The sequence below is a fragment of the Cotesia typhae genome, unplaced genomic scaffold, assembly GCF_013202065.1.
Source record: "Cotesia typhae breed Kobodo isofemale line unplaced genomic scaffold, CoteBio_Ctyphae contig_26, whole genome shotgun sequence".
Classification (NCBI taxonomy): Eukaryota; Metazoa; Arthropoda; class Insecta; order Hymenoptera; family Braconidae; genus Cotesia; species Cotesia typhae.
Window position 1 is genome coordinate 2,479,423 of NW_027423732.1, and position 24,319 is coordinate 2,503,741.

Here is a 24,319-nt window from a genome sequence, read left to right on the forward strand (position 1 = left end):
ATCGAGAAGACTTTGTTGTGCCAACCGCGATACACTCAATTTTTTCGGCATTAAACGTGTTAGTCCTTTTTGTGATCTTTCAAATTTTAAAATTTGCGAAAATTATAGCATAGACGTGATGCATGATTTTCTTGAAGGCCTTTGTCAAAGGGATATTAAACTATTTTTGAACTATTGTGTAGAATCTAAATTAACTGACGTATACGATATTAACAACCGAGTGCAGGCGTTTAATTATGGCTTAGAGAACCGTACAAACAAACCAAGTGCCATATTTTTGAATAAAGCTTCGAATAGTATTGGTCAACACGCTGCTCAAACGCTTTGCTTAATCACTTTTTTACCCTTAATTTTGGCTGATTTAGTTTTGAAAATTGAAAAAAAAAATTATAACAAGTGGAAGCTTATTTTACTACTGTTAAACATATTAAAGATTGTTCTTGCGCCTAAAATTAATCAAACAATGTTGAATACATTACCTTATCTTATCGAAGAGCATCATAAACTTTTACTAATAGAGTACTCAGTTAATCTTACGCCAAAAGATCATATTGCACTGCACTATTTCCTGGTAATATTGAAAATGGGCCCCCCGAAAATACAATGGACAATGAGGTATGAAAGTAAAAACGGTTTTTCACAAGTTTAGCCGACAAACTGAAAAACTTTAAAGACATTGCTTACACTTTGGCAGAAAGGCATTAAAAACATACATTGTCATACTGGAATGATCAGTTGACATCCTTTGAAAAAAAAACCTACTCTTTTAATTGCTAAGAAACAAGAGATTGAAAATTTCCAGTTTAAAACTATTATTAAAAATCTTTTTATGGTATTGATATTACAAATAAGTTTTTACTGTTGGAAATAGTATCGAGTTCAGAGGAACTAAATTAATAATTAATAAATTTATTTGCACGTCTTTCGCAGATGATTTACCAGTTTTTAGTAAAACTTTAGCGTTCTTTAATAACGACTCCGAATATTTTATAATATGTGAATCTTGGAAAACTAAAAATATTCTACCGTCTTGTTTTGGTTACTCTATTGAACCATCATGTGAAACGTTTATTGTCAATGTGATGGATTTACCGTATACTAAAAGCTGGGAACTATATCAATATGCAAATACTTAGTTATAATTACTTAGTTATAATTACAAACTATTTTTTATAATTAAACAATATGTGATAATAATAATTAAGTTCTTATACTAACTCTACCAATAAATCTAATTTTGCAGTAAATATTGTGAATTTCTGTATTTTAAATTATTCACCTAATCTTCGTTTTCAATTAAAACCGACATTAATATCAATTGTTATCAAAAAAACTTTCATTTTTTATGATATTAGACTGTTTATAGAAATTAGCGTTGATTAATTAACATTTATTTTGTGTTACTGTTAACACTTAAATTGTGTTAGATTATTTGTTTTTCTCTAGAGTAAAATTCTGACACAAAATTTCTGTTAAAGATTTAACATATTTTTTTTGTGTTGAAATTCAACACAAATATTGTGTGGACCGTTTTTAACATAAAAATTGTGTTAATTTTACACAAAATTTTTTACTGTGTATCTAGCATTAATATTAAATCAAGCACAAAGCACCGAGCTTCACTTTTCCCTCCTACAAATGTTATTTTCCCACTTTTGTCCCCTTTTAATGTTCCGTTCATTATCCTCAGTCCTAACTCTTGACACATCTTTAGCAGTTTTCTCTCCTCAGAGTTTACTACCTTATCTTTTGATTTTCTTTTGGCGTTGTATTCCTCATTTATACTTTTTGTGTTTTCCTCCCCAATTCTGGCATTTAAATCCCCTACAATTATATTTTAATAACTAATATTTTTTCAAGTAGGATTTTTATACTAACGAATAATTTATCTAGCTCATTTATTCGTAAAAATAAAACATCTGAAAAAAAAAAAAAAAAAAAAAATCATGTTTTTTTTTTTTCGTTCGCAATAAATTCCATTCTTTACATTATATAAATTTCATGATTTATGTGTATTGATGATTTACGGGATAAGGTATCTCTAATAATTGTGTTAATTAGTATTTAATTTTAGTTGAATCATAAATTGAGAAAAACAATTTCAGTCAATTATGTTAAATTTAATTTACGAGCAAGTGTTTCATATGCTGTTTGTAAGCATATTGGACAAAGATTGAAAAAATATTACTAAAAAATGCTAATCAAAATGATACTAATCTGCGACTGTAACGAACAAATATTTTGTTGAATCTGTTTTTTCGAACTATTACATAAATTAATTGAAGTAATCACGTAGTTTACTTTTATTAGACAGCTTTTATACAAATGTTTCTAGGTAGAATTTTATTCTAAGATGAAAAGAATTTCGACTTGAACAGTAATTTCTCGAATGCTATACAAAATATAGGAAGCAATTCATATTATAGCTTGCCGAGCTCATCGATAGAAGTAATTTTTTAATTTTTACACCCACTGATTTTTTGAAACTGATTAGTAATTGAAGCTCTTAATGCTGTGATTACGAGTTAGTGAATCATAAACATCATAAAGAAAACCTTTTTTTGTTATTTTAGAATAAATACTCATGACGATTGTGAAACGTAATTTTTTAAGAAATAAATTATAATTATTTAATCATTGTCTACCATAATATTTACAAATAGCTTGTTTGACCGAATTACAATCTGGGTTATTCTGTTTATCATTTGATTATCGATGATAATTACGATTTAATTATGCTAATTACCTTCAGTATTTAAACAACTGTAATGACTATATTATATTATCATGACACATTTTTCGACAACGAGTGATATAGGTATAAATAGATACATAAATAGGTTTTTGTTGTTAGAGAATCGAGTTCTTGTACTAAGTTTAGTAAAAGTAATTTATTTGAATCTGTCGAAGTAAATGATAATGTTTATCCAAGTTCTTTTCGCAACACTCATTTCCTCTGGACTCGCTTGGGTAAATATGAAAACTTTTCTTATCAGATAACATACGTGTGATCATGCTTTTATTACACGCTTTTTATTAGCTTCACTTGTATGTTTGTATGTTTGTATGTTTGTAACCGACTTCTTAGGGCGCGATTTTAACGCACATAAAACGGCCAGATTTCATTCAAACTTTGTAGATTTATCGAGGACCGATGACAATACATCAATTTAATAAAATTATTCCATTTTTCAATTTGCAAAATAAGATTTTTCCCTGATAGCCAGCGCTTTCTCAGTAAGTGTTGACTTCCAGCAGTTACGGTTAATTTATACATCAAGTGGGCGGTAATTCTTCTTTCAACAACACTTGTAAGCAAATTGACGTAAATCTACGGCCGCAACTTGAATACAAGTTAACAATCAAACTTGTAGTTAAATTTCCTTTCAACTTTACTACAATTTGAAGGAAATACTTGTATAGCAAGTTTTGACGTCTATTTGCAGAGTAAGTTATAGGTAACTAATAGGTAATCGCTCGCTTTGCCAACTCTTTCCGTCAAGTTTGCTTCAAATTGCGGACGTAGATTGACAGTAAGTTATAGGTAAGGTGGCTATCAGGGTATTTATTTAATATTAACAAAGTGCGTGCTGGTAAGTTAGTTGCCAAATAATAGTTTAAAATTAAAAAAACAAACTATTATAAATAAACCAAACTAAAAAGTAGAAAATAAATAAGAGTTTAAAAAAACTAAAAAACACGCTTTTTATAGAAAACCAATCTAAAAAAATAGAAAATAAGTTTTAATAAATTTAAATTAAGAATGGTGTTAAAAATTTCAATAAATGTAATTAATAATAGTGTAAATAAAAAAAAATGTATTTTATGTTAAAAAAAAGCGTGGGGTGCTTTTTAAGATATTCTAAAAATGGTAATCACTCTACTCATATCTGTCGATAGAATATTTATATCTATTGACCTATGCACCCCACGCTTTTTTTAAAATAAAATACATTTTTTTTTATTTACACTATTATTAATTTATATTTATTAAAACTTTTAACACTATTCTTAATTTAAATTTATTAAAACTTATTTTCTATTTTTTTAGTTCGGTTTTCTATAAAAAGCGTGTTTTATAGTTTTTTTAAACTATTATTTATTTAATGTCTATCTAAATCTTACTCCATCAGTCACGCAAAAGTTGTTGAAACAGAATGTATTTAATGTTTTCGCACATTATACTAGTGAGAAATATTCAGCCCTTGTGTGTCAAAAGATGTCAGATATTTGATAGCAAGAAAATGCGGACAGCTTCTGGATGAAGTAACATCGAATTTCATTGAAAATGTGAATTGCATCTTAAAGCCCATTAAACGAGCTTTAATTTTTATTTTATTCTCCTATACTGAAAATAACCTATTTGTCTATAACTATATACATGTATATTTAATTGCTTTTCACACACATTGGTTGCAATGGGGTCCACAGTTTGCCATAGGGTCCATTCTGTAATGGACTATTAATCAATTTACATAAAGTTTCACAAATTAAAACAAAAATAAAAATAAAAGAATACTACAATGGTATTCAGTGTAAGAAAGTATTTACATTTTGGACTGATTCTCTTAAACTTTTAACTATTAAATTACAGCAAATTGTTCTATAACGATTTATGCAATTGAGTTGTTTAGGCAGGTACATGATTAAAACTTTATCGAGGTGTGCTAATTCTGAAAGTAAGTCTAAATTTTCAATCAATTTCGTTTTAAGGTTTGTAGAAAACGTACAGTTTAATAGGAAGTGGGATAAAGGATCTTACTTCATTGTAATATCAATGTGCTCACTGGGAAGTTAGTTGTGTCGTTACACAAACTATTTAATGTTGTATCAATCAATTAGTTTTTAATCAAAATAACAAAATATTTATTCTGAGCCGTAAAGATGTGTATCAATCAATATACAGCTTGGATAGAATAAAATTTAATTTTTGTAGAGTCATATACACGGAGAAAAAAACATGGGGATTTTTCCTATTTTTGCATAGGAAATATTCCTATGTCACATAGGAATTTTTCCAACCCTTATTAAACAAAATGATTAAAAATGATTTCACAATGTTGAATGCCCCTTAAGAGATACGATTTGAAATGATTTATATGATTTGACAGGATTAAAAATAATTAGAAAAATAATCATTTTTAATCATATCAAATCATTTTGTTTAATCAGGGAATGTTAACATAGGAATTTTTCCAGTGTTAACTTAAGAATTTTTCCAATGTTAACATGGGAATTTTTCTTTACTGTCTAAAACACAAGAACAATTTACGATAATAAATTTAAATAAAAATTTTTATTTACATCATACTTTTGTTTGTTTTTTTATAGAATCCTCATGTCAATATATCAAACGTGCATCCAAGTGCCCCTGGGAATTTCATTCGATCAATTGGCGATTTTAAACACCGAGAAGCTACTGCAGTTGATAAATTGGTAATAAAATTGGTTTATTTATATAATTTTTGAAGCAAGATCTATTTTTTAATGAAATATTTTTCTTAAATACCTAAGATTAATAAAATTAAACATCGTGATGATGGAAAACATACTGCCCCAGGTGATGTTCTAAGAGCATTTGGTGATTTCAAATATCGAGTTGCTGATGCTGCTGACGATGTAAGTTCTTTTGAGACCGTAATATAACATTGCATCCAAAATTAATAAGATAATTATTTTCACTATTTTTGTTTTATTTATCAGGTTGTAGATTCAGTTAAAATCAAAGTAGAAAATGGAAAATCGTTTTTTGGAGACATTCTCGGCGGGTTTTTGGACAAGAATAACCTGGCAAGTCAGCATCATTCCACTCAACCATCACCATCATCACCACCAATTTCACCGTCTATGGAATCAGGAGTACATCCACCTCGATCTGAATTTCCCTCAGTGTCAGTAGATGGTTCTGTGTCAGGAATATTAGATCTTGATACCATATTACACCCCTTTCCAGATATTAAAAAACCAGCCAGCTCACGATTCGTTTTCATCTATGATGGAGGACAAAGAGATCTAACAATCGATGACATTATCGATGCAGGAAAATATCTTGAGGGCGTAAAAAAAATATCTGCAAATAATAAAGTAAATTTTTAATGCATTCATAAATATGAATAATATATAAACAATTACTATCAAAAATTCAATACGAAAAGTGGATCTTATATTTTTTAACTATTCAATAAATGAAAAACATCTGGTAAACGGTTGACCCTAAAGGCCATCCCTGCAACTTCCCGCTAATTCCATATCTAACAGTAAAAATTGCACTTGTATGACGATTTTGAGTTTTTCGAGCTCGAAAATACAATTAATAAATTATTCCAAGCTCTCTCAGCTCAAAAATGATCTGTTCTGAGCTTTTGCGCTCTTCGAGCTTAAAAGTTTGATTGAAGTTTTATAACAACACAGTGTTTTTTGGATTTTCAAACCGCATTAACTTCTGAATGAATAAACCGATTGTCACGCGGTTGGTAGCATCCCACGCAGGTTTTTGAATTCTATCATATACTTTCAACACAAACTGATCAAACCAAAAATTTTAAAGAAATTAAAAAAAATTCACTTCCAAATTTTTTCGACAAAAATAACTCACGAACTAATCAGCCGAATTCCACGTTCTTGGCGGCAGTCGACGTTGTTTTATGAATTCTAATAATCATTTTATCCCATCAAAAACGGACCAAAAAAGTGTCAAAGTTATGTAAAAAAAAATCTGGGAAACGGTCGATCCTAAAGGCCATCCCTGCAACTTTCCGCTAATTCACTTTTTTCGGTTTTCCTTCGTTCACAATATCTCTCGAATGAGTTGACCGATTTCAATTACCAGCAATCGACGTGGTTTTTCCCAAGTGAAAAAATTATATTTAATTTACAAAAATCATTTATCATTTATATAGAACTATTTATAATTATATAATATTAAAGTTAGCTGATGTTTTTAATTTTTTGATTTTTTTTCGTCAATTAAATTAGAACAAAAAAAATACTTATTAAAAATTGCACTTACAGTTTTTCAAGTTTTTTACAAATAAAATTTTTTTTTTATTTTTTATGTAATCATTTTTTAAATAGAAAAAAATTCTAAAAATTTTCAGATTTCGGTTAACTTAATTTTCATTATAACTATATATATAATTGTATGTCATTTTTTTATGACAATAAAGTTAGCTGACACTTTTAAAATTTTTAGAATTTTTTTTTATTGAAAAATTTATTACAAAAAAACTTCTGAAAAAAATTTCATTTTAAGGAAAAGAATGTATAAATTAAATTTTATTGTTTAATAATGTTCTATAAAATAATTAAGTGCATTTTATCGTTGGTATCATGGAATCATTCACGAATTATTTTAAAACGATATGTGAAACTCGAAGAAAAAGTGCTGTCAACAAACCAGATTGGATATAAACTAAAAAGTAAACTGTCAGAATTTTTACCACAGTTTAATATTTAAAGTGTTTTTTACCTAGCATCTAATTTTGGTATTATTAATTGGAATTATTCATATTCAATCGATCGATCATCATTCTTTGTATGGGTGGCTGATCAAAGTCACTTACTTTATTCGCTTTCCGTAAGATTTTTAATTAAATAGCCAAAAAAGTAAAATATTTGATTTTTTAATTGAAAATTTATTATTGATTCATCACTATAATTCATAATTAATAATAGCATATTGTGTGACTAGAGATGAACCAAAGCGATTTCAGACCAGATTGAAGTTAGCTGCCCGAGCGAAGCGAGGGCTGGCATCATTTGGTCTGATATTGTGTTTCATCCCGCGTCACAAACATTACATTTTCCATATAAGTTGCATTAAAAATGCTAGTTTCAATGTCTAGAGCCAACCAGAACTAGATAATTTATTCAGACAAATAGCGAAAATACTATTCCATTATAAAAGTTATTAAGGAAAATAAAAACTTCAATTCAAGAAAGTAATGGTTTATTTTTACACGCTTTTTATTAGCTTCACTTGTATGTATGTATGTTTGTATGTTTGTATGTTTGTAACCGACTTCTTTGGGCGCGATTTTGACGCACTTTAAACGGCCAGATTTAGTTCAAACTTTGTAGATTTATCGAGGACCGATGACAATACACTAATTTGATAAAATTATTCCATTTTTCAATTTGCAAAATATGCCCTGATAGCCACCTTACCTATAACTTACTGTCAATCTACGTCCGCAATTTAAAGCAAACTTGACGGAAAGAGTTGGCAAAGCGAGCGATTACCTATTAGTTACCTATAACTCACTCTGCAAATAGACGTCAAAACTTGCTGTACAAGTATTTCCTTCAAATTGTAGTAAAGTTGAAAGGAAATTTAACTACAAGTTTGATTGTTAACTTGTATTCAAGTTGCGGCCGTAGATTTCCGTCAATTTGCTTACAACTGTTATTAATTTATATTTATTGAAATTTTTAACACTATTCTTAATTTAAATTTATTTTCAATTTTTTAGTTTGGTTTTCTGTAAAAAGCGTGTTTTTTAGTTTTTTAAAACTATTATTTATTTACTAAAAATTATCCGTAAATTGAATAATTTTTTTTTTCGTAATTGTTATTTATACTTAGTAACAGAATTATAATATGTCAACACAGTGAACGGTTAGAATGAAAATTATAAAGGTATAAAATAAACAAATGTTACTCAGATGGGATTGAAAATAAGGCTGTAACTTCATCTCGCGAGCAGAGAATCATCATTTTTTGTCCACCGGGAAGAAATAATTGATTCGTGCTCGGCAATAGTCGCATTGGTTTGAAATTAACTAGTTTCGGTAGGCTCAACAGGCATTGAAACTCGCATTTTTAAAGCAGGTTAGATAAAAAAATACAGAATATACAGAATGAATATAATTAAAAATTATTAGACCACAGTTTGAGTAAAAAATAAATTGATATAACCGAAAATTGTACGATGATAAATATACAAAATAGTATCAATATTAATTCATAAAAAGTTCCAATCCACATATTTGATAGGTCTTCATCTGTAAATAGTAATAGTTATGTGATAAATAATTATAATTAAAGTCAATGTTTATCACAATTGTTAATAATTAGATTACCAAAAGCAGTAAGTTCACATATGTCAAGTTTCCGAAAACCATCTTTTGATTCTCCTTGACATGTATAGTAATTGGCATCTTGAAGGTTTATATTATAAATTGACAACTCTGACACATACGAATGATTCTTAATAATTGTAGGCTGGATGTGGATTCTTCCTAAAATTTTGTTATGAAATAATAATTACTTAAATATTGTTGTACAACAATTAAACAAACGGACAAAGATATTTTGTTGCAATGAAAAGCTGTTTTGTTTCAAAAATCGATTAGATAATTTTATGAGACATTTTTAAATAGATTGCTTTAGAAATCTATCTATTGTAGCCGGTCTAATGTCGTAGTTTTAAGAAAATTTTGTCACCATATGTTTCATTTTATCGAGTAATGTCGAAAAATAGTATTGGTTCAAAAGTCTATGTATCTATTTATGTTATATATGGGCAGATCCATTAATTCTCGACGAAAATGTGCGCACTTAGGTCAACGATTTTGATGCCGATTTTTTCCTCAAAAGTACACCTTAAAAAAAGACGATCCTGAAAATTCAGGCCCGATATAATCAAATCCGATCACTGGAAAATTTTTTGAATTTTCAAAAAAGTTGATTTTTCACTGATTTTAATAATTTATATTTCAGCTTCTATATAACTTAGACTCCTACCAAACGACAGTCTTCTCAGTAGACTCTCCCCTGATAGCCAGCGCTTTCTCAGTAAGTGATGACTCCCAGTAGTTACGGTTAAGTTATACATCAAGTTGGCGGTAATTCTTCACTCAACAACAGTTGTAAGCAAATTGACAGAAATCTACGGCCGCAACTTGAATACAAGTTAACAATCAAACTTGTAGTTAAATTTCCTTTCACCTTTACTACAATTTGAAGGAAATACTTGTACAGCAAGTTTTGACGTCTATTTGCAGAGTAAGTTATAGGTAACTAATAGGTAATCGCTCGCTTTGCCAACTCTTTCCGTCAAGTTTGCTTTAAATTGCGGACGTAGATTGACAGTAAGTTATAGGTAAGGTGGCTATCAGGGCATATTTTGCAAATTGAATAAATATAGTTAAAAAAAACTAAAGAACACGCTTTTATAAATAATATCGAACTAAAAAGTGGAAAATAATTTTAAAAATAAACTCAAAAAAGTAGTATATAAAAAATACTAGCAGAACTGAGAGAAAAGCGTGGAGCGCCTTGTGCCATAATTTTCATATATCGAGCGCCCCACGCTTTTCTCTCAGTTCTGCTAGTATTTTTTATATACTACTTTTTTGAGTTTATTTTTAAAATTATTTTCCACTTTTTAGTTCGATATTATTTATAAAAGCGTGTTCTTTAGTTTTTTTAACTATATTTATTTTTAACTTTTAGTTCAAAATATTCTTTAAAAGCGTGTTTTTTTAGTTTTTTTAAACTATATTTATTATGAATTATTTCTTAGTCGTTCCATTTCATCTAATGCTTCGCTGTTACATAGGGTTTTACCCGTCAACTTGGAGCAATCAAGGTCCTCAATTCGAATCCCGTCCAAAGATCTGCATCGGCTGAGTGCTACGTATGCTTGTCCGCAGCAAACAGCCGAGAACCCAGATAAATGACTGCATGATCAACTGAAATCGGTATGGAATGTTCCAGAAAAGTCTAGAAATTTCTGGAATGATCTAGAAAGATTCCAAATCGTGTGCAACGGCTGAAATCGGTATGGAATGTTCTAGAAAAGTCTAGAAATTTCTGGAATGATCTAGAAAGATTCCAAATTGTGTGCAACGGCTGAAATCGGTATGGAATGTTCCTGAAAAGTCTAGAAATTTCTGGAATGATCTAGAAAGATTACAAATAGCTTCGAGATATAACTTCGGGATGGTCATCAGAGGATTCCGGGTTGATGTACGGGTTTATCTGTGCCATTCCCGATGAAAACCTACGGAGGAAAACACCTGGTTTCGAGATATAACTTCGGGATGGTCATCAGAGGATTCCGGGTTAATGTACGGGTTTATCTGTGCCATTCCCGATGAAAACCTACGGAGGAAAACACCTGGTTTCGAGATATAACTTCGGGATGGTCATCAGAGGATTCCGGGTTAATGTACGGGTTTATCTGTGCTATTTCCGATGAAAACCTGCGGAGGAAAACACCTGGTTTCGAGATATAACTTCGGGATGGTCATCAGAGGATTCCGGGTTAATGTACGGGTTTATCTGTGCCATTTCCGATGAAAACCTACGGAGGAAAACACCTGGTTTCGAGATATAACTTCGGGATGGTCATCAGAGGATGACTAGGAAGGTCATCACCTGGGTTCTAGGTTGATAATAATCAAAATTTAAATAATATCATTATGGTAGTCTCTTTATGCAAAGGAGAGTTACATACAAACATACAGGTGAAGTTAATAAAAGCGTGTTAAAAAAGACCATTCGGCCGTCGAAATGGAAGTAGATTTCATAATAAATGTAAGAATCCAAAAATTACTGCGGTCGGAAACGACGATAGCTGTAATGAATATGGATCATTTTTCAAACTTAACATACTTCATTGATAATGATGATATTTCGTTGATAACAATTTTTTAATAAAATATTTGTTTCAATGAGATATAATTAAGAAAGAATGTGACATTTACAGACAAAGTATTCTGTCATAATTTACTGAATAATTACAATATTTTTTTAATAAGGAAACATTACCTTTTTCGATGACTAGTTCCAAAAATTTTCTTTCTTTGAATTAAAAATTCCAGAGATATTAATTGTTAAAAATAAAAATTATACAATTCATTATTAAATATTATCAACTTTATTGAAAATAGTTTGTTCATATGAAAATAAAAATAAACTTTGTTCAAGAAAATAATCCTTGAATCAAGAAAATCTACAGTTTAAAGACTTCAATTACTCTATTAATTAATACAAGTCATAGTTAGTCAAAAAATAGAACATTTCGTTGATAAAAGTAGCAGGCAGAAGCTTATAAAAAAAAAAAAAAAAACGAGTGCAATAGCAAATTTCATAATTAGCATAGCAGAATAGGACATAATTTTGGGACTACAGATATGATATGGTACTCAAATTGAAGCTTATTTAAAGAGCTTTCAGATGCAATTTACAGAAATTTGAAAAATTATCCCATTCAAAAGTTATTCAAGTCCGAAAATGAAAAAATTAAAATTTTTATGATTTTGAAAATTTTGAAATCATGGCATTTCTAAAATACTTGACCGATTAAGCTCATCTTCGAACTTGACTTCAGTATCTTTCTGTAGAATAAGTATGTTGAGTTTGGTAAAGATCCATTGTAAATTGACGACGCTATCGTGGTGATAAGCCGCGTTATATCGTATATATATATAAATATATATATACATACACATATAAAATTTTGAACCATATGTATTTTCTGACTCAGCTCGTCGAGTTAAGTCGGAATATAGCAAAATTTTTCAAAAGTTTTGTCATGAGGACCATTGCAATAGTTAGATTTTTATGAAATCTACTAAAAAATATTAATTTGGTCTAAACTCACACAAGGCTTAGCTAACAGCTTTTAACTAACGAACTGTTTTGGTTAAATTTTACCTATTTGTAAAACACTAGTATATGTACAGTGTTTGAAATTAAGGGTCGAGCAGTAGCTAATGTCTTCCATTAGGGTATACTTTAGTAAAATCTATGCAATTTTTACTTGATTGATTCTATTAAGTAAAGTTATAGTCATCTGAAACCAATCAAATTTAATTTAATTTAATAAAAAATTACAGTTTTCAGATGGATAGAACTTTTTTATCGGAACTTCGATTTCCTTCAAACTTTCAGAAAGGTTGATTTATTATGTTCCTAAAAAGCTCTGAAAATTTGAGCTAAGGAATCGAGCTTGTATTCAAGTTATGGATTTTTTAATATTGCCAAAATTGCGTTCTTAAATATAATATTTGCTGACAATTTCTTACATATCTATCGAATTATTCATATAAGGTAAAAGCCCCAACTATTGACACGATAAGAGACGAAGTTATGATTTGATTTTTTTTAAGCAATCAAACATCAATATCGTTGAATTTTGTTTGTGGTAATGTCTCAAGTAATGTTTTTACTAATCAATTCATTTTTATAAAATGATTATCAGTGATATTTACTTTATCATAGATGCAAAATTTTCAAAAAAGTACGATAACAAATTGAGACTTTTCGAAGATGAGCAAAATCGGCCGGTTAGTTTACGACTTGTGAATGATCGAAAATTTTTTTTATTTTCGAAAAATTTTGAATTTCGTATATTTTATGGAAATAATTTTTCAGCTGTAAAAAATAAACGAAATCTACTAATTTTATCTCAAACTTCATTTAATTACCTCCGATTTAAGCTATTATTCGACTAGTTTTGATGATTTTTTTAGTTAATCTCGTGATTTTGAAAATTTGAAAAAATTTTTCGACGAACGTATTTCAGCTCTTTTTCTTTAAACAATTTTTAAGCCGAAAAAGTAAGCTCAAATCTATTAAATTTATTTTAAAGCTTACATAATTATTTTTAATTTAAGCTATCATTCGTCGCCTTTTGATACTATTTTCAATTTATTTCGTAATTGGGAAAATTAAAAAAAAATCAAGAATGAATGAATTTTTAGCTTTTATCATGAAATGACTTTAATTTGTTACAAATTCTATTTTTTGAGTAAATGTCTTTGAATATCTATTTGTTGTAGTCGGTCTAACGTCGTTGTTTGCAAAAATAATAAAAAATAAATTTTAGGATATTATTGCCTTTAAATAACGGGTTTTATTCCATATACAAACAAGAAATCTACTGATCGATGTCGGGTGTGGTTGAATAGCGCTTTTTTCTGATACGAACACATCATGATATAACTGCAGTTATATATGAGCTTGTTTCTGCATCATTAATTCTTTTCATATTGATTCACGTTATGCAACAGGTATGGGTCAACGTTTAGATTGTAATAATATTTACCAGAGTTTGTTATATGTTTACTTCCATTGAACCATCTAATATTGTTAGTATGACGATAAATTGATGCATAGCACGTCAATTTAAACACATCACCAACTGCAACGTTAGAAATTGGCTTTTCCATACCAAATCCATGAGGTACATCTGAAAAACATAAGGGTCATTCCATGTCAATCGACAAATTTTTTACCCGACCCCTTTCGATTTAAGTTCTCTATGTTTTTTTACCCCCCAAAAGACGTTTTTAGTAATTATTTCAGAATTTTTTACCAAACCCAAAAAAAGTTACGAATTAAAAAAAAACCGTTTTTTTTTTTTTTTTTTTTTAAGTTTACTCCTTAAGAAACGATTTTCACATAAGGCCCCCAGTATGAAAGAAATGTGAAGTGTAAGATTTTTTTGTGCGAAACCTATTTTGTACACCTTTCACTTTTCAGGCGTGAGTATTAAGACGTAACATAGAGGGTATGTAGTCTAGTCAATTAGGGCCTTTTGGTAAAATTTTTTCAGCAGTCTTCGAAAATTATATAATAACTAAGGTGCCATTCGATTTAGAATGGCATTTAGATGATTTTTGAAAAAAATAAAGTTCCGCTTGCGAAAGTTTTAAGCAAACTATTCGTAACGTGATTGGTCAAATATAGCACAAGCATGAACATATATGCAAACCCTAAACTCAGGCGCACGCGCAAATTTGAATTTAACGTCTATGAAAATTTCAATGTCATTGAATCAATCTAATTTATTAGTCGGTTAAGCCGTCAGCTCAAAAGTTAAAGCCTTAATAATTATATTGAGAAAAAAAAAACAGAATTAGTTGATAAAGAAAAAAATTAATGATTAAAAATGACAAAAGGATTCCTCATGGAGTCTTAGGACTAGGAACGAGATGGTAATTACTCATGTGCCGACGGCAGTTCAAAGCACACCCCTTAACGGTATGGAAGCTGCATTACTTCTTCCCCGATAAAGGCCCATCTCCCCGAGGCTGTTGAGTTTCAATCCGTTAGAGTACCGCATTTACTCGTAATTGAAATCTCAATCGCATCGTCGAGCCTTTACAGGTTTCCAACCATGACTTGTTGGACCGCCTTGAGGGTCCCTGGTGTCAATCGTTATATATTGAAACTACCATATGCATAAGCACATGCGAGAAACTTCTACTGTGGCGCCATCCGTCTTCGTTAATGGTCACTACAATAACTATTACATTGTGCAATATTTAAAATAGAACTTTTTAAATTTTTACATCTTTTTACTTTTATTTAATACACTTATACTATTTGAAAAGCTTTATTGGTTAAAAATTTTCCCCCTCAATTTCTTTCATTTATTTTTAATCCAGTCATTTTAGCGAGGTAAAATTTTCATAAACATAAATTAATAATAGTGTGAATAAAAAAAAAATAATTTCATTTTAAAAAAAGATATTTTCAAAATGATAATCATTCTATTCATATCTATCAATAAAATATTTATAACTATTGACACCATGCACCCCACGCAGACGCCGTTTGTTGTATTAATTTGAAGTTTTAAGATCTTTAATTCCACTTTTTTTAAGCCTGGGGTAACTAGTCGGCCCGTGTGGCCGGTAAAGGGTACCGGTGTTATCGAAATGTATCATTAATCCTCATTTTAATACATTAGCCCTGAAATGTAACGATATAATGGTAATTTACACCATTATATCAACACAAAATTGAATTTTTCAAAAATCTTACCAATAGACCTTATTTTAATACTGCAAAATGATAAAGCCTATGGGTTAAACATACTAGAAATAGTTTACTATACTTAATGAAATTGGTATTACATCATAGCAATCATCACTCAATTTTAGCAACAATGCTTTTTCAGATATTGATAAAAATTAGAACGATGATTTTAAATTATTAAATATAAAATTCTAAAAAATGCGTACTCTAAAGCTTTTCGCGACATTTCTGTGCTAGACACTTCTACTAGAGTACCCTTTAGCGGAAGCGGTTATTTTAAATATCATTTCTGTCACTTTGGCCTTGTTATCTGTACTCACCATATACAAAGTTTATTCTAATGAATACTCGATATGTATTTAATATATTCTTTACACAAATTTATTTTCTTTAAATTATGCAGCCTTCATGAAATAGTAAACAACTTTCATTAATATCGTCACATTAAATAAGTCTTGAAATAATATATATTATTGATAATTAACTGTCTCTCAAAAATTGTCAGCCTTACTTAAATTTTATCAATATTTTTTGATTCAAACAATATTGTATTTTTAATAAAAGTATGATAATTATCTTAGGAAAATAATCTTACGGGCATATGTTAATTTCATGAGATCTATTTTTTATGTTCATTACATCAACTATTTTTCATAAAAACATTCTCAAATGGTCATGCAACCTTAGTTTTTTAGTTCTACTAGAATTTGAATTTGCGCGCGCAAGCGCGCGCCTGAATATAGAGTTTGCATATATTTTCATGCTTATGATATATTCGACCAATCACATCACGAATAAATTGATGCCTCATATATCTATCTCTATTTTATATTGGGATTAAGATTAATTAATTAAATATAGATTCCTTACCTAGAGTAAATATAGTCTTAATGATCGAAGTATAACAGCCTAAATCATTACACGCTTTGCACGAAAGATTATCGGAGGGTCCTATGATTAACTGAATAGTAGATATTACTTCTGTCATACTTATAGCCGAAGTATTTATATTTCTTGTAGAATTGCTTATTAATTCATTGAAATTGTCTGAGTAATTCCACTCTATAGACGGCAATGGATATCCATAAGCTTCACATTTAAATTGCCTTGTTGTATTATGTAAATAGTAACCAATGTTTGTTTCCTTATTTCGTATTAATGGTGTTGCTGAAAATTATTTTTATCAGTCATAAGAGTTAACGAAAAGAATTAATTTATAAAACTAACAATAAATGTGATGATATTAAAGAGATCCTCGAATTTTTCGAGAGTTTTTCTAATGTTGGTGAAAAATGATGTCTTATAATCTTTTCTTAAGCATTTAAAAATAGTATATTGCATAGTCGAGATAATTGGATAGTCATCTGTGAAGAGGGCAATGTTTATAGTACAAGTCGTCGGGTCAACTATGCACGATATGTTATTCAACAATTGCCAACTCGTGTGAAAAAACATTGCCCCAAAAATGTCCCAAGCGTGGACATCCAAACGTGACACAATGAAGGATATTTTTGAGACAACTTTGAGACATCATATAAATAATCGGAAATTTTAAGATAGTGCATTTTAGTAACTTATTCGTGAATTTCAAGTATTTTTTTTTTTTTATGATTTTCGGGATACTTCTAAGATAGCTTTTGAATCAATGCGCATTCTTTGAAACATTTTAGTTAAAATTTTATCCTTACAATCTTATGTGAAACATTTTTTTAATGATGTTAAAATATTTTTTTAATTATTTGAAAACAAATTTTAGAGACTTTTGAAAAATTTTTTGGATAATTTTGAACGTTTTTCAATTGATTTTAGGAAGGATTATTTATCCCTGATTAAAAAAATCAATTGAAAAGAATTGAAAATGACGAAAAATGAATTCATTTCTATACTTTTAATTCCTGGATTTTTTCGTCGTATCTAGAAAATAAATTCAAATCAATTCTATTCAATCAATAAATACTTTTTCAATTTCTGGCTTCCCGAATTATTAAAAAGAATAGAAATAAATTCACGGGTTTTAATTCTACTGAATTCATTTCAATCGGTAAATACTTTTGAATTTTCAGCATTGCTGAGAATTGAAAAGAATTAAATTCGAATTCTTTTCAATTCATTTCTATTGGTAAATAATCCTTAATTTTGTTTTGTTTGTACGATTGAAAAAAATTAAAATGAATTAAAAACTTTCGATTTCTTTTAATTCATTTTAATCGGTAAATGATCCTTATTTCTTTCCACACCTGTAATAGAAGAAAATTAAAAGGAATTCATATCTTTTAATTGTTATTGATTCATTTCTATCGGTAAATACTTCATAATTCCTCTCTTTTTTATTGATTGAAAGAAATAAAATTGAATTAAAACTTTTCAATTCTTTCTAATAAATTTGTGGTCGATGTAATATTATGTTGACACGATGGGAAAAAACCAAAAACAGAAAAAACTTGAAATTTACAATTCCCATGATCTAGACTTCACCAACTAGTTCGCATAACTGTTACTTCTATATGACTGAAATTGCCGGTTTTACTTAGTCGATTAGAAGTAAAATACAGTACGCCAATATTTCATCAGCTGTTAAGCCACAGAAAACAGTTATAGTTGACGAAACTGAAACTCTTGAAGAGGTAGAAGTAGAAAAAGAAGAAATGCCAATGGAGGAAGAAGAGGAAGAAAAAATTTCTGAAGATGAAATCACAAATAATTGTTGATCATGGTTTAAAGAAATAAGTGCTGAGAAGGTAGACGTTTGATAATCTATTACGAGGATCTCTTTAAGGAAAAATTAAAATACACCACTTCAACAAAAAATAATTATGAGATAATTTAAATCAATAAACGTATAGTTCAAATTTTTGTTTTTAATTTATAAAAAAAAAAAAAAACTATATTGTATTTTTACATTTGACGTTAACATAAATCCATCTCATATTTGGGTCATTAAGTAAATTGGGCGTGACTGGTATTCTTGTAAGATGAAAGTAGTTATATTTATTGCTGACACAACCATACCATCCAATATCGTAATAACTAGCGTTTTGTCGATTAAATATTATTGTACTGAAGTTTCCATCATTATCTTCCTGTTTTAAAATTTCTTTCGGTAGAATATTCTATTTAAGAATGAAAAAAAAAAATATTATTGTATACTAATAACATTATCGCAATGTTTCCAGTCGAATAATGTCTTTTTGTGATGTTTAGATGTAAAAAGTTTACAATATTGTCATACTATTATATGTATTTATTTAACATAGTATTGATCAATCATATAATCTTTAGAAAAGATTTAATTAAATCAAAACTAAACATTTTTCTTTAATTTTATTTTTCTATTACTTACCAGTTTTGCAAGATTTATTGAATAAAAGAAATCCATTTTTTTTGAACCTGTACAATTTATTTGTAATAAAGTACCTTCATTGATGGTAATTTCTTTATCATCTGGTTTTATTGATAAATCTGATGCCAAAGATACTGAATGTAACAAAAATATTTAATTTACAAGTTGGTGATATAGAAAAGTCAAAAAACTTATAACAAAAAAATTAAATAATTAGACTACCCACAACAGATGTTTAACACAAAGAAAAAAATGCACATCAATTTCATTCTTAATTTCTTGATTTCAACTCAAAACTTTTAATATTACCCAACAATTTCCGTGTATCGATTATAAATGTATTTTGGACAGACATAACTCGATTTTGAATCAAATAACTCTGCAAAATTTTGTGAAAATTTATGACGACTTAAATCAATACTCGGCCAGAGCCACGTTCAAGTTTCCAATATGGATTTAAAAGTATAAAATAGTGTAGGTCATTAAAAACATAGCTTAAAGTGATTAATAATAGATTATAAATGAAAATTTTAAGATAAAGCCACTAATGGCTTCAATTTTTATCACTGATCGCTAAAGCATCGAGTATACCCAATGGTCATAAGAGTTTTATTATTATTCGATACTAAAACATGAATCACACACTATTTGGTGAAGACAGTAGTATACTCTATCGATTGCTATTTGTCGGGTATATTTTTATATTTCCGATTATTTATGTGATGTTTGAAAATTGTCCCAAAAATTTTCCTCGTTGTGTGACGCTTGGATGTCCACGCTTCTGAAATTTTTAGGACAATTTTTTTTACACGTAAAATTTTATAAAACAAACTTATTTTCCTGAATTATGATAATCTTTTCAAGCGAATACAAATTATTTACTCGAAGAAAATGCAATTTCTCAAAAAAAAAAAAAAAAAATTAGGAAAACGATTGACCCTAAAAGCCATCCCCGCAACTTCCCGCTAATTTCATACGTAAGCGTTGAAAATTACACTCATGACGTTTTTGAGCGCTTTGAGCTCCTAAATATAATTTTCGTGTAAGTTTGAACTCTCCGAGCTTAGAAGTCTAATACAAGTTCAAAAAAACACTATTTTTTTAATTTTCAAACCGCAATAATTTTTAAATGAATGAACCGATTTTCATAAAAAATATTTGAGTTTGAATTAATCGAACTACACGGAGAAAATTTTTATTTAAAAATTACCGTTCAAATGCCGTTAGCTCAAAAGTTGAAGCCTTAATTAATACATTAAGAAGAAAAAGAGAAATAATCGATGAAGAAACAAGTTAATGATCGAGTTAATGATTAAAAATGACAAAAGGATTCCTCATGGAGTCTTAGGACTAGGAACGAGATGGTAATTACTCATGTGCCGACGGCGGTTCAAAGCACACCCCTTAACGGTATGGAAGCTGCATTACTTCTTCCCCGATAAGGGCCCATCTCCCCGAGGCTGTTGAGTTTCAATCCGTTAGAGTACCGCATTTACTCGTAATTGAAATCTCAATCGCATCGTCGAGCCTTTACAGGTTTCCAACCATGACTTGTTGGACCGCCTTGAGGGTCCCTGGTGTCAATTCTTATATATTGAAACTACCCAATGCATAAGCACATGCGAGAAACTTCTACTGTGGCGCCATCCGTCTTCGTCAATGGCCACTACAATAACTACTACATTGTGCAGTATTTAAAATAGAACTTTTTAAATTTTTACATCTTTTTACTTTTATGTAATACACTTATACTATTTAAAAAGCTTTATTGGTTAAAAAATTTTCCCCCTCAATTACTTTCATTTATTTTTAATCTAGTCATTTTAGCGAGGTAAAATTATCCTAACAATTTTCAATTTTTCAAGTCATAATATTTAAGCACTTAACTTTTTAGTTCTTTTAAGTTAATTCTATAGTCCAGACGATGTGGAAATAAAATGGGGTTTGTTAGAAACTATTCGACAAAATGATCCGATTTTGGATTTTTTTTTTTCAAATACTCAGAAAAATATTCTGAACATTTGTGTGTATGTGGGAAGTGTTGTTTTTTTTTTTTATTTTTGTTTAAAAAACAGCGTTTTAGCGTTAAGCTTTAAATTAAAATATCTCGGAAACTACGCAAAAGTAGCCGAGACATGTAGCGTAAAAAATTTAGAGAATTAAGTAGGGAATAAAATAAGCTAAACCCGATGTCTCTACGACCGATAATTTACGAGACATTAATTTTTTAATGAAAACAAACGCGGTTCCGCTCGAGCGCTTATAAACAAATAGCTCGAACTTCGCAAAAAATCAATCGATTTACTTTTCTTTTTTTTTAATTGAAGCTTTTACTATCTTCTATAAGCAAAAAAAAATAGCTAAACTTAAAAAATTTTATTTGAATTTATATGAATAATTTTTAGTTTTTTTTTTTAATTTATGCCATAAAAAATAGTTACAATAAAAAATAAATAATAGTTTAAAAAAACTAAAAGCACGATTTTTATAGAAAACCGAACTAAAAAAATAGAAAACAAGTTTTTTTTTTTTTTTTATTTTATTTAAAGTCGCATCAACTACATAGGTTATTAGCGACTACTATTTTACAGATACATGTTTGTTTATTTTTACTTAATTTACCAGAATATCATAAGTTGATTATCTATGGTACTACGTGGGTTAAATCTCAGTTTTATTGTCATTAAGTAGTTTTAAGATTTTGGGAATATTGTCAGGATCGTTGAGGCACTTCCGGATGTCTCCTGGTATTCTTCTGTCATTCAGTTCTGCTTTGTTGCATTGGGTGATTATGTGGGCTACTGTTAGCCTGTCGTTGCAACGCGGACACACAGGTGCTGGTATTTTTGTAAAGAGGTAACTGTGTGTCAACCTTGTATGACCTATTCGTAATCTCGTTATAATGAACTGGTTCCGTCTGTTATTTATCCTGGGTTGGACTTCTCACACATGCTGTCTTATTGAGTGGAGAACTGTTTGTTTGGAGTTCCAGAGGCCGTTCCACTTTATCCATATATATTCATCGATAGACTTTTTGAAGTCATTTAGCGTCACTGGGGCGTGTGTCCAGTCCAGGTCTTCTCCAAGAGCTTTTTTAGCCGCTGAGTCGGCTTTATCATTACCAGGGATTTGTTGGTGTGACGGAACCCAAGCTAGTACAGTGCAGTATCCTTGGCGAGCTTAGTTCTGCAGTTTTTGTTGGATACTCAGTATTCTCGTATCGCTATTATTGTAGTTGTTAACGGCCTCGAGTACGGATTTGGAGTCAGTTAGTATGAGTGTTTTGTTCAGTTTGAGCCTGATACTTAGTTCGATTGCTTTTTCCAGAGCATAGGACTCGCATGAGAATATAGAAAATGCCTTTGGTAGTTTATAGAGCTCTTCGTGCTCGCTATAGACGACAGCACAACCTCTTTGGTCCTCTTTGACAGATAAAACAAGTTTTAATAAATTTAAATTAAGAATAGTGTTAAAAATTCCAATAAATATAAATTAACAGTAGTGTAAATTAAAAAAAAATGTATTTTATTGTAAAAAAAAGCGTGGGGTGCTTTTTAAGATATTCTAAAAATGATAATCACTCTACTCATATCTGTTGATAGAATATTTATATCTATTGACCCATGCACCTCACGCTTTTTTTAAAATAAAATACATTTTTTTGATTTACACTGTTATTAGTTATATTTTTTGAAATTTTTAACACTATTCTTAATTTAAATTTATTAAAACTTATTTTCTATTTTTTTAGTTCGGTTTTCTATAAAAAGCATGTTTTTTTTGTTTCTTTAAACTATTATTGATTTTCTACTTTTTAGTTTGGTTTATTTATAATAGCTTGTTTTTTTAATTTTAAACTATTATTTGGTGACTAACTTACCAGCATGCACTTTGTTAATATTAGATAAATCGTCTAAAGATAATGGTTAGAAAATAAAAATTTCTGACTTATCGACTATAGATAAAAATTATATAAATTAACAAAAATCTTATTTTGCAAATTGAAAAACGGAATAATTTTATCAAATTAGTGTATTGTCATCGGTCCTCGATAAATCTACAAAGTTTGAACTAAATCTGGCCGTTTAAAGTGCGTCAAAATCGCGCCCAAAGAAATCGGTTACAAACATACAAACATATACACACAAGTGAAGCTGATATAAATAAGCGTGTAAAAAGAAATTACTCCGAGTTTCTGAGCGGCCGCTGACTATTGTTATTATTTGCCTCACATTATGATTATTTCCCCCATTTTTCTCCGACAGCGGTTTGAGGGGAATGGCGCATATTCAATACTTCGGTACGGACATCGAAACCCTGTAGAGCTTATATTTTTTTAAACTAGTAATTTGTAATTTTGTTTTAAAAAAATTTTTTTTCAAATGTTTTTTCTGAGGTCGATTCTTTTTTGCCGAAAAAATTTATTTATGCAAGAAAAAAATTTTTTTTTTATTGTAAATATTTTTTATGGCATAAATTAAGAAGAAACTGAAAATTATTCATATAAATTCAAATAAAATTTTTTAAGCTTAGCCAATTTTTTTGCTTATACAAGATAGTAAAAGCTTCGATTAAAAAAACAACGAAATCGATTGATTTTTTGCGGAGTTCTAGCTATTTGTTTATAAGCGCTCGAGCGGAACCGCGTTTGTTTTCATTAAAAAATTAATGTCTCGTAAACTATCGGTCGTAGAGACATCGGGTTTAGCACATTTTATTCCCTATTTAATTTTCTAAATTTTATACGCCACATATCTCGAGTACTTTTGCGTAGGTTCCGAGATATTTTAATTTAAAAATTAACGCTAAAACGCTGTTTTTTAAACAAAACAAAACAACAACACTTCCCACACATACACACAAATGTTCAGAATATTTTTCTGAGTATTTAAAAAAAAAAAAAAAATCCAAAATCGGACCATTTTGTCGAAAAGTTGCCAACAAACCCCTTTTTATGTCCACACCGACTGGACTATAGAATTAACTTAAAAGAACTAAAAAGTTAAGTGCTTAAATATTATGACTTGAAAAAATTGAAAATTGTTAGGATAATTTTACCTCGCTAAAATGACTGGATTAATAATAAATGAAAGTAATTGAGGGGGAAAATTTTTTAACCAATAAAGCTTTTTAAATAGTATAAGTGTATTACATAAAAGTAAAAAGATGTAAAAATTTAAAAAGTTCTACTTTAAATACTGCAC

The 24,319-nt window shown here is 29.2% G+C and overlaps 2 protein-coding genes and 1 long non-coding RNA gene across 3 annotated transcripts; 1 reads left to right on the forward strand and 2 right to left on the reverse strand.

The window, feature by feature from the left end:
- The first annotated feature begins 2,815 nt into the window (after positions 1-2,815).
- Positions 2,816-6,193, forward strand: LOC141525402 (uncharacterized). The gene is made up of 4 exons (XM_074239891.1): positions 2,816-2,970; positions 5,332-5,436; positions 5,515-5,619; positions 5,704-6,193. The coding sequence occupies exons 1-4, from the start codon at positions 2,914-2,916 to the stop codon at positions 6,094-6,096; spliced, it is 660 nt and encodes a 219-aa protein (XP_074095992.1). The 5' UTR covers positions 2,816-2,913; the 3' UTR covers positions 6,097-6,193.
- Positions 6,194-9,046: 2,853 nt separating this feature from the next.
- Positions 9,047-17,230, reverse strand: LOC141525481 (uncharacterized). Its single transcript, XM_074239995.1, has 4 exons — positions 17,167-17,230; positions 16,646-16,942; positions 14,058-14,201; positions 9,047-9,240 (listed from the first exon to the last, which is right to left on the reverse strand). Exons 1-4 carry the CDS (start codon positions 17,228-17,230, stop codon positions 9,047-9,049), a joined length of 699 nt encoding a protein of 232 aa, XP_074096096.1.
- Positions 17,231-18,669: 1,439 nt separating this feature from the next.
- On the reverse strand, positions 18,670-19,476 carry LOC141525161 (uncharacterized). The gene is made up of 3 exons (XR_012478813.1): positions 19,342-19,476; positions 19,116-19,249; positions 18,670-18,885 (listed from the first exon to the last, which is right to left on the reverse strand). It is a non-coding gene; the product is annotated as an uncharacterized LOC141525161 (long non-coding RNA).
- Between the last annotated feature and the right edge of the window lie 4,843 nt (positions 19,477-24,319).

Bases quoted from the DNA above. Each gene is read 5' to 3' on its own strand.
- LOC141525402 (XM_074239891.1), top strand. From the start codon at position 2,914: ATGATAATGTTTATCCAAGTTCTTTTCGCAACACTCATTTCCTCTGGA. The intron at 2,971-5,331 runs GTAAATATGAAA...GTTTTTTTATAG, and splicing joins TTTCCTCTGGACTCGCTTGG to AATCCTCATGTCAATATATC. The intron at 5,620-5,703 runs GTAAGTTCTTTT...TTTATTTATCAG, and splicing joins TTGCTGATGCTGCTGACGAT to GTTGTAGATTCAGTTAAAAT.
- LOC141525481 (XM_074239995.1), bottom strand. From the start codon at position 17,230: ATGTTTTTTCACACGAGTTGGCAATTGTTGAATAACATATCGTGCATA. The intron at 16,943-17,166 runs GTACTATAAACA...AATAATTTTCAG, and splicing joins CATAGTTGACCCGACGACTT to CAACACCATTAATACGAAAT. The intron at 9,241-14,057 runs GTAAATATTATT...ACAAAATTTTAG, and splicing joins TAAACATATAACAAACTCTG to GAAGAATCCACATCCAGCCT.